This window comes from Homarus americanus, unplaced genomic scaffold (genome assembly GCF_018991925.1).
Source record: "Homarus americanus isolate GMGI-L3 unplaced genomic scaffold, GMGI_Hamer_2.0 scaffold60539, whole genome shotgun sequence".
Classification (NCBI taxonomy): Eukaryota; Metazoa; Arthropoda; class Malacostraca; order Decapoda; family Nephropidae; genus Homarus; species Homarus americanus.
In genome coordinates, this window is record NW_024711835.1 from 1 (window position 1) to 11,070 (window position 11,070).

The 11,070-nt window shown below is 39.3% G+C and overlaps 2 protein-coding genes across 3 annotated transcripts; both read left to right on the forward strand.

Annotated features, from left to right (window-relative positions):
* The first annotated feature begins 116 nt into the window (after positions 1–116).
* LOC121858894 (zinc finger protein OZF-like) lies at positions 117–5,254 on the forward strand. Of its 2 annotated transcripts, XM_042355556.1 has the most exons (3): positions 117–887; positions 2,634–3,483; positions 3,568–5,254. In XM_042355556.1, the coding sequence occupies exons 2-3, from the start codon at positions 3,396–3,398 to the stop codon at positions 4,821–4,823; spliced, it is 1,344 nt and encodes a 447-aa protein (XP_042211490.1). In that variant the 5' UTR covers positions 117–887; positions 2,634–3,395; the 3' UTR covers positions 4,824–5,254. The 2 variants fall into 2 exon arrangements, with proteins under 2 accessions (XP_042211490.1, XP_042211485.1); XM_042355551.1 differs by having other exon boundaries at positions 2,634–5,254.
* Positions 5,255–8,626: 3,372 nt separating this feature from the next.
* On the forward strand, positions 8,627–10,583 carry LOC121858910 (zinc finger protein 239-like). The gene has a single exon (XM_042355565.1). The coding sequence runs from the start codon at positions 9,329–9,331 to the stop codon at positions 10,166–10,168; it is 840 nt and encodes a 279-aa protein (XP_042211499.1). The 5' UTR covers positions 8,627–9,328; the 3' UTR covers positions 10,169–10,583.
* The last annotated feature ends 487 nt before the right edge of the window (positions 10,584–11,070 follow it).

An 11,070-nucleotide genomic window follows, 5' to 3' on the forward strand; every position in this document is an offset into this window, starting at 1 on the left:
TACAGTATGTTTTGTTGTCAATGGAAGAGAAACAATTGAGACTGCAATTGTGTGTAAATGAGGCAGAATGTTAGATCATCATCCTGGGACTTGGTCACATATGGCAGCAGGGTCTAACATATTAGACAACACATAATGCTTCCAGTATCTTCCCAGGCGGTAGTACCTCCCTGTGTGGCAGAACAGGTAGCGAGCGAAGTAGTGCTTGTAGTGGTGCCACTTGTTTTTCTTGTTGATAATTTTCTTATTACGCTGAAACAAATTTCTTTCCAGTCGAAAAGCACAGGGCTTCCCGCAGTGTGGATAGTCTCTATGTAAAGGAATAATGCCGTGATCTTTAAACATTTGAAGGGTCTCGTTGTCTTTATCCCTAAATTCGCAAATGACGTCCATGTAAGACCGGCGACAACTTTCACATGACATGCTGAAAAACAAACTGTCTCGGGCGCAGGAAAAGCGCCTCAGCTAGCTAAGCAGGGCCTCATTACCGCCTGCAAGACAAACTAGTGCGCGCCTAGGTACGTAATTATCTGTGAAACGAAAAAATTGCACAACAAATTATTTATCATATCAGAACTCACTGATGAAAATAATGTAAGGAAATAAACAATAATGAAAATAACTCGTCGGTGGGTTTTTCCTATATATTAACTATTTTTTTATGTAATGCTAATAACATGATATTAAACACTGAAATGGAAACAACAGTGAATAGAACCTGACAATCTATTTATTTACTCTATCCCGCTTCACAATTCTCCTCCTGTGCCATTTTTGTTGTTTACCTCACTGAATTCCTTTTCAAGAGATATGTCCTAAATGATGGTGAACGCTTCCACGTATTCCTCCTCGCCATTGCGGATGTATATATCCACCTCAATATTAAGGTAAGTTGTTTAACACATAAATTAACACGATAATGCATAGAATCTAATAGAACCTGACCTAACAAACCCATAGGTTGGGTATGTTAGGTCAGGTTCTACTAGGATCTATGCATTGTCATTTCCATTTTTGTGTTTAATATCATGATAGTAGTGTGTTGAAAAAATTTCAACCAATTTGGACAATTCCTTCTGGTGACACACGTACCATGCAGACAGGCTCATGGGATGGCTGGAGGTGGAGCACCTACCAAATGGTGCGGCAAGCTGGTGTCCACCCTCAGGAGGCTTTTCAAACGGTCTGGTATACCTGAGGTTCTGTCGTGTGACTCGGGGACCAACTTGATGAGTGCCAAAATGTAGAAGTTCTTCAAAGACTGGTGTGTGACGCCCAAGGTGTCGTCGGTCTACTACCCACGGTCCAACGGCCGGGCTGAGGCCACAGTGAAGTCAGCTAAAAGACTATTGAGGGGCAACACAGGTCCAGGGGACTCTTAGACACACCACTGCAGGACGCCAACGCATTCCCGGCAGCACTACAATGGAGGTTCGACCTGACCGCCCACAACCTCCCGCCACTGGTATCAGGTCAGCGGGTATAAGTCCAGAACAAAGGAGTCGGGGGTGGTGGTGGAGTCACCGGCCCCCAGATAGTACCTGTTCCGTCTGGTTGGAAGAGGACGAATGACGATCGGGAATCGCCGCCACCTCCACCCCTCAATGCCCACCGCCGCGCCCGAAGCCACCCCTAACGTCACAACAGCACCCACCGAGGGACCCACACGGACAAGGTGCTCTCCCAGGCACCTTCAGGATTATGTCCCCTAAACGAGCACTGCCCCCATGTACCAATCATGTGTTAGTATTGTGTAATAATGGATCTATCATTTTGTATGTATTCAATTTGAAACTTTATCACTTGTGTATCATTTTGCTGAGTTTGGATGGGTTCACTGCAGTAGGGGTGTTGGGGTATGTGCCAGTTTGGCAACAGTGTTTGGGTCTGCCGACGGCGGAAGTTAAACTGTTAGTTACAACTCAACCTCCAAGCTGTGTGGACATCTCTGTACCCCCTCCCTTGTCACCTTTGCTATTAAACAGACCATGGACGCGGCCTTTCATTGTCCCCCAGGTTGGCACCCTAACACACCTATTTGGAAGTACTGTACTGTAGGTCAGAATCATTCATAACACATCACATCACATTCATAACACATCTGAACACTTGATTTCAACCTAACCTAACCTTAAACAACCTAACCTAACTTATATTATTTTCTATAAAAATGCCATTGAATTTATGTACTGTATATGTAATGTATTTTATGGGGCAAAGGGAGGCTGGGGAACATAACTCCCATATTTTATCTATTTCTTATGGGGATAATTTATTCCGTTAACGTTTTATCAGTTAAGAGTCGAGGTTTTCAGGAACGGAACCACGACGTTAAGCGAGGAATTACTGTTCAGTATATACCACAGAATGAGTGTTGACGCCACATCCCACTCTTTCCTTTATTTTCATATGGGAGAATTAAGGTTGAGCTGTGTGTGTTACACGGCCATTTACAAGAATGCATCTACAGCATAAATTGAGATGCAGCTGTAGTTGAATAATATTAACCAAGTGTTATTTTAGCACAGTACAATATGTTTTGGGGGACATTTTTATGTGGGAATGTGTCTCTAGTTACATAAAGGAAGTCTGAAGTATTATTTCACTAATATGTTTGACTTTCCTTCCCACAGATATGAACTGAAGAACAAATGGCAGTGGGAAGAGAAGCAGTAGACTGTGAGAACACTATGTTGGGTGCAGGTGTAAACAACAGTGGACATAGACAAAGTATTACCAACTGAACCAAAGAATTACAAGTAGACAAGAAATTATTCTTCCTTGTGGAAATATGTTTTGAAATAATTCAAAACTTGTGTATAGATTCACCCCCTCATAAGACTTTTGTCACATGTAGTAAAAGTTTACCAGCCATCACAAGTACAGTAGTATATCAGCCTGGGTATTATTGTTTACCAGCCATCACAAGTACACTAGTATATCAGCCTGAGTATTATTGTTTACATCAGACGAACTGTACATATAACAATAGTGTACAGTATATAATTTTTGTACACTTCCCTGTTGAGTGTTTTTATAGTGTATGTTGTAAGTCGTAAACAGTGTTTGTTAATGACAAGTATAGTTATATGTGTAACTCATTCTTTACACCATTTTTCACATTTAGTTCAAAGAGGTATAGAGGAACCTTGTTAATAATGGTGTAGTCACATCACAAACTGGATCTTCCATCACACTTACCTCCTCACTGTCCTCCCATCTCAGCATCATTACATCAGTGTCAGTAAATCACATTCACTAATTGATTTATGTTTCAGTTTTCATTGTCAAATATAATTAACAGTAACAAGACATTAATAGGTCTTGTAGGAGGAAACATTTTGCCAGTTAAGTGTCACTAAAACCTTTGAACACACAATACACACAGTTTGATAATGGAAGGTCACTCAAAGGAACAGTCAGAGTCTCCCAGAGAATTGTCTGTAAAATCACATCAAGTAACACATGTGAAAGATCATACAGGAGAGAAGCCATTTGAGTGTTCAGAATGTTTTAAAGGTTTTACAAGAAAAGATGCTTTAGTGCGACATATGAAACTTCATACAGGAGAGAAGCCATTTGAGTGTACAGAATGTTTTAAAAGGTTCTCCGTTAAATCTTCTCTCATAGATCATAAGAGAGTTCATACAGGAGAGAAACCTTACCAGTGTTCACAATGTCCTAAAAGGTTCTCACATAAATATTCTCTAGTATATCATCTGAGAGTTCATACAGGAGAAAAACATTATCAGTGTTCAGATTGTTTTAAAACGTTCTTCGATAAATCTTCACTCAATAAACATGAGAGAGATCATACAGGACAGAAACCTTATGAGTGTACAGAATGTTTTAAAAGGTTCTCAGTTAAATCTGCACTCAATGATCATCAGAGAGTTCATAGCGAAGAGAAACCTTTTCAGTGTTCAGAATGTTTAAAAGGATTTAAAAGACAAGGTGATTTAGATAAACATATGACACTTCATACAGGAGAGAAACCATTTGAGTGTTCAGAATGTTTTAAAAGGTTCTCATTTAAATTTTCACTTATAAGTCATCAGAAAATTCATACAGGAGAGAAACCATTTCAGTGTTCACAATGTAATAAAAGTTTCTCACAAAAATCTTCTCTCAGAATTCATAAGAGACTTCATACTGGAGAGAATCCATTTCAGTGTTCACAATGTCCTAAAAGTTTCTCACAAAAAAATTCTCTCATAATTCATGAGAGATTTCATACAGGAGAGAAACCTTATCAGTGTGCAAAATGTTTTAAAAGGTTCTCGCATAAAACTTCTTTCATGTATCATAAGAGAATTCATACAAGAGAGAAACCTTATCAGTGTTCACAGTGTATTAAAAGGTTCTCAGATAAATCTTCTCTCATAAATCATAAGAAAAGTCATACAGGAGAGAAACCTTATCAGTGTTCAGAATGTCATCAAGGCTTTTCTAAGAGGTATCTTCTAGTAAGACACAAGAAAGTTCACCCAGAAAAACCTTTCCACTGTGTAAGATGCATGAAAGACTTTATAGAGAAAGAGAGTTTAATATTACATGTAGAGAGATGTTACCAGACTGACCAAGTGGTCAACTCTCATCACTATGAAGGTGAAAGTTGCCAGGATTTGCACCATGACTTGAGCTTGTCTAGCCAACCAACAGTGGAGATGTGTGTTTCTGAAGGAGTGAAAAAGGAAACTAATTATGATCCACTCTCAGTCATTTGTGAGACAGAAGCTTCACCAGGGCCTGAGATAATTGACCAATCTTCTTTAAAGATGGAGTGCCTGGAAGAACTAGATATTGTTAAGGAAGAATTCTGAAACTGTTATTGTTATTGATAGTCATGGTAGACTCAACCTTGGTCGCTCTAAAATCAATCTTTACAAAATTGTGAGAGAAAATGTGACGTAACGGATGAAAATATTTACGACGCTACTGAGACAACTGAGTGACAGTATTCTTTCTGAAATTCATCTCTCCTTCCCCTCCCCTCTCTTCCTCTCCCCTCCCTTCCCTTCCCTTCCCTTCCCTTCCCATCCCCTCCCTTCCTCTCCCTTCCCATCCCTTCCCGTGCCCTCCCCGTCCCCTCCTTCCCTTCCCCTCCCCAGTAAAGATTGTTTTTTAACTGGCTGTACATTTATTAATAAAGTACACTGTATCCTCATTAATTTGGGTCATTATAATTCAAATTTTGGCCAAATTCATATGTTTATTTTTATTTGTTAATTAATTAAACAATTTGAATTGAAAATGAATTTGAAATAACCTACAGGTTTAAAAGTCTATTGTTATTGTAAATGCCTTAGTTAAGGACGTTCAACGTTACCGGCAAGTCGAAGGGAATGATTGAAACCCGTCTTTTGACGCATTCAGTATTTATTGATGTGGTCAAAACCTGCAGAGGAGAAGGCGTTCATAATATTACAAGGTGATCCATCTGATACATAATTAGTTAGTCTCACACAATTTTATCTTAATTACAATTTATTAAACATACTGACATAACACAAAGTTCATAACTCTATTAATCTTAGCTTCGCTTCATTCTGCATTGTCTTATTACTCCAGGTTAGGCAGAAACGAGCAGGCGTAATTAGTCAACAATATTTCAGTACTGAGGGGTATGTCATCACTTAGGCTGTACTTACAAGTGCGGGTCAATGCATATCAGTATGGTGTTCCAAGAGAAAACAGTATTGCGTAAATCGTCCCAGCACAAATTCTCGGACAGGAGAAGGCTGGTCTTCACAGCATCACTAGAGAGGGCGATCTGTCTCATGGAGGGGCGGGCAGCTACCGCCACCAGTCTAAAGCCCCGTCCACACGATTGAACAGTGCCCGGCGGACTTTGCCCGTTTACCGGGCAAAGCCTGTGTGTCGTCGTACACAAGGAGGTACTGGTTGGCAGCAGTCACACTCTGTCGCTGGTAGCTAGTAGGTGGTCGGCAGTAGCTGCTGCGGTACGATCACCATGGTGTGTCGCAGGACAGTTAAATCAAAGACTATAGCGCTGTGTATAATAATTGCTACAGTGTGCAAAAAGAAGAAAAAACAGAAAAGGGAATGCTGCAAGGAATGGTTATCTCAACGAAAAGTTAAGGGAAGTCGTGCCACGATTTTACGTGAACTGCAAGGTGAACATGAGAAAGTCTTCACTAACTACATGAGAATGGACCCCAACACCTTGAATAGACTTCTCGCAGGAAACGGTCAAACCACCAGGCAGACGGCCTTATCTGGTGATTTCGTTCGGGCACGGGCACCCTGTTGGTTTGCCCGTCAATTTTGCCCGAACAATGGGCATTAAGCGAGTGCCCGTCGGGCAGTGCTCGATCGTGTGGATGGGGCTTAAGACCGTCCACTCAGCAGAACCAGGACTAGTTTGTAAACACTTCTACATCTGGCGAGGTCACAGGTCGAAAGACTTAATGGCATCACACGCCAGCACTGTAGCTGAAGCCAGCGGCGATAACAATTATTATAAGAATATATTATGAAATAGATCAAGATGAATGAATTATAGGAATAGTTTATGAATTGTATTAAGATCCTGTATAAAACTACTCTTGGATGCATAGAAGTAGAGAGGGAGAAGGTGGCAGAGGAGGACAGCTCGCCACCTCTCAACCCCAGATGAGCTACTGTGCTGCAGTATAGTCCCAGCCTCTTGTTTACAGAGAGGTACACTGCTCTACCTAACACTGTTGCCAGCACTCACTGAGGCACTGTTGTTGTCACTACTCAAGAGGGTTGGTGCTTACTACAGGATCTGTCTTGAGCACTTAGTAAATAATATTGTAGCATATTTATCACAATTTAATAAATATTATTGTAGTGTATAATACATCTTCATATGCCCAGGTTTATTCGCTGATCAGTTGAGGCGCTCCGCATCAGAAGGGGTGAAGCGCCAAATTCAAAAAGCTGAGAAAAACATTTAAAGTTTTTCGAAGTTCAAACAACCATAATTTTATAGTTTTTTCAGCTTGGTGGTTTATTTTTTTATCGTGCAGCTCAATCCTTCTCCTAGTGAACTGTGATAACTGGAAGTTAGTACCGTTAATAATTATTATATCGCCAGTTGAATGGGAATAACTACCCATGATGTACAGTTGTTGGAGCTTCAAACCAACAATTATCGTGTTTTTCTGCAGAATTGTCTTATTATTGTGGGCTAATACTGTAAAACAAGTTAATGATCACCAAAAACAACACTCGTCTTACCCCCCCCCCCCAAAAAATAATAACTCGTTTCCTGTCAGTATTTATCTTTCCGTCCCTATTATTAGCCAAAGATTTATAATATTGTTAAGTATAATAATAATAAGGAAACACCACTACACTCATCCCTCCCATTAACCCCCCGACGTAATTGACATACGAATACAAAGGCGGAGAAAGTTTGCATAATCTTTGGTAAAAAACAGTATTATGACAATAATATTACAATCTTACTTTGTTTAGTTCCTTCGTTTTATTATACCTGAAGATCATAGTAACTTGAAGTTACGTAAATCCTGAGGAGTGCGTTTAACTTTAACGGCCTCGTCATAGGTCCGGTATTGATCAAAGTCTTTCTGCATTCTTTAAAAACCATCACATAGATTCTTCATCAACTAAATCATTGATAATTATTGGTACCTGCAACAGTTCAGTTTCAGTATAAGACTTGAGTTATGGGCTCACTTTCACTATCATTCGTTGGGTCAGGCTCACTTTCACTATCATTCGTTGGGTCAGGTTCACTTTCACTATCATTTGTTGGGTCAGGCTCACTTTCATTATCATTCGTTGGGTCAGGTTCACTTTCACTATCATTCGGTGGGTCAGGCTCACTTTCACTCATTCGTTGGGTCAGGCTCTCTTTCACTATCATTCGTTGGGTCAGGCTCACTTTCACTATCATTCATTGGGTCAGGCTCACTTTCACTCATTCGTTGGGTCAGGCTCACTTTCACTATCATTTGTTGGGTCAGGCTCACTTTCACTCATTCGTTGGGTCAGGCTCACTTTCACTATCATTCGTTGGGTCAGGCTCACTTTCATATGGGAGAATTAAGGTTGAGCTGTGTGTGTTACACGGCCATTTACAAGAATGCATCTACAGCATAAATTGAGATGCAGCTGTAGTTGAATAATATTAACCAAGTGTTATTTTAGCACAGTACAATATGTTTTGGGGGACATTTTTATGTGGGAATGTGTCTCTAGTTACATAAAGGAAGTCTGAAGTATTATTTCACTAATATGTTTGACTTTCCTTCCCACAGATATGAACTGAAGAACAAATGGCAGTGGAAAGAGAAGCAGTAGACTGTGAGAACACTATGTTGGGTGCAGGTGTAAACAACAGTGGACATAGACAAAGTATTACCAACTGAACCAAAGAATTACAAGTAGACAAGAAATTATTCTTCCTTGTGGAAATATGTTTTGAAATAATTCAAAACTTGTGTAAAGATTCACCCCCTCATAAGACTTTTGTCACATGTAATAAAAGTTTGCCAGCCATCACAAGTACAGTAGTATATCAACCTGAGTATTATTGTTTACCAGCCATCACAAGTACAGTAGTATATCAGCCTGAGTATTATTGTTTACCAGCCATCACAAGTACAGTAGTATATCAGCCTGAGTATTATTGTTTACCAGCCATCACAAGTACAGTAGTATATCAGCCTGAGTATTATTGTTTACCAGCCATCACAAGTACAGTAGTATATCAACCTGAGTATTAGTGTTTACCACCCATCACAAGTACAGTAGTATATCAGCCTGAGTATTATTGTTTACCAGCCATCACAAGTACAGTAGTATATCAGCCTGAGTATTATTGTTTACCAGCCATCACAAGTACAGTAGTATATCAGCCTGAGTATTATTGTTTACTGTACATCAGAGGAACTGTACATATAACAATAGTGTACAGTATATAAATTTTGTACACTTCCCTGTTGAGTGTTTTTATAGTGTATGTTGTAAGTCATAAACAGTGTTTGTTAATGACAAGTATAGTTATATGTGTAACTCATTCTTTACACCATTTTTCACATTTAGTTCAAAGAGGTATAGAGGAACCTTGTTAATAATGGTGTAGTCACATCACAAACTGGATCTTCCATCACACTTACCTCCTCACTGTCCTCCCATCTCAGCATCATTACATCAGTGTAAGTAAATCACATTCACTAATTGATTTATGTTTCAGTTTTCATTGTCAAATATAATTAACAGTAACAAGACATTAATAGTTCTTGTAGGAGGAAACAGTTTGCCCTTTAAGGGTCACTAAAACCTTTGAACACAGAATACACACAGTTTTATAATGGAAGGTCACTCAGAGGAACAGTCGGAGTCTCCCAGAGAATTGTCTGTAAAATCACATCAAGTAACACATGTGAAAGATCATACAGGAGAGAAGCCATTTGAGTGTACAGAATGTTTTAAAAGGTTCTCCGTTAAATCTTCTCTCATAGATCATAAGAGAGTTCATACAGGAGAGAAACCTTATCAGTGTTCACAATGTCCTAAAAGGTCCTCACATAAAAATTCTCTCATAATTCATGAGAGAATTCATACAGGAGAGAAACCTTATCAGTGTGCAAAATGTTTTAAAAGGTTTTCACATAAAAGTTCTTTAGTGTATCATAAGAGAATTCATACAGGAGAGAAACCTTATCAGTGTTCACAGTGTATTAAAAGGTTCTCAGATAAATCTTCTCTCATACATCATAAGAAAACTCATACAGGAGAGAAACCTTATCAGTGTTCAGAATGTCATCAAGGCTTTTCTAAAAGTTCTAACCTAGTAAGACACAAGAAAGTTCACTCAGAAAAACCTTTTCACTGTGTAAGATGCATGAAAGACTTTATAGAGAAAGAGAGTTTAATATTACATGTAGAGAGATGTTACCAGACTGACCAAGTGGTCAACTCTCATCACTATGAAGGTGAAAGTTGCCAGGATTTGCACCATGACTTGAGCTTGTCTTGCCAACCAACAGTGGAGATGTGTGTTTCTGAAGGAGTGAAAAAGGAAACTAATTATGATCCACTCTCAGTCATTTGTGAGACAGAAGCTTCACCAGGGCCTGAGATAATTGACCAATCTTCTTTAAAGATGGAGTGCCTGGAAGAACTAGAATTTGTTAAGGAAGAATTCTGAAACTGTTATTGTTATTGATAGTCATGGTAGTCTCAACCTTGGTCGCTCTAAAATCAATCTTTACAAAATTGTGAGAGAAAATGGGACGTAACGGATGAAAATTTTATGATGCTACTGAGACAACTGAGTCGCAGTATTCATTCTGAAATTCATCGCCTCGTCCCCTCCCCTCCCTTCCCTTCCTCTCCCTTCCTCTCCCTTCCCTTCCCTTCCTCTCCCATCCCATCCCTTCCCGTGCCCTTTCCGTCCCCTCCTTCCCTTCCCCTCCCCAGTAAAGATTGTTTTTTAACTGGCTGTACATTTATTAATAAAGTACACTGTATCCTCATTAATTTGGGTCATTATAATTCAAATTTTGGCCAAATTCATATGTTTATTTTTATTTGTTAATTAATTAAACAATTTGAATTGAAAATGAATTTGAAATAACCTACAGGTTCAAAAGTCTATTGTTATTGTAAACGCCTTAGTTAAGGACGTTCAGGTTACGGGCAAGTCGAAGGGAATGATTGAAACCCGTCTTTTGACGCATTCAATATTTATTGATGTGGTCAAAACCTGCAGAGGAGAAGGCGTTCATAATATTACAAGGTGATCCATCTGATACATAATTAGTTAGTCTCACACAATTTTATCTTAATTACAATTTATTAAAAATACTGACATAACACAAAGTTCATAACTCTATTAATCTTAGCTTCGCTTCATTCTGCATTGTCTTATTACTCCAGGTTAGGCAGAAACGAGCAGGCGTAATTAGTCAACAATATTTCAGTACCGAGGGGTATGTCATCACTTAGGCTGTACTTACAAGTGCGGGTCAATGCAGATCAGTATGGTGTTCCAAGAGAAAACAGTATTGCATAAATCGTCCCAGCACAAATTCTCGGACAGGAGAAGGC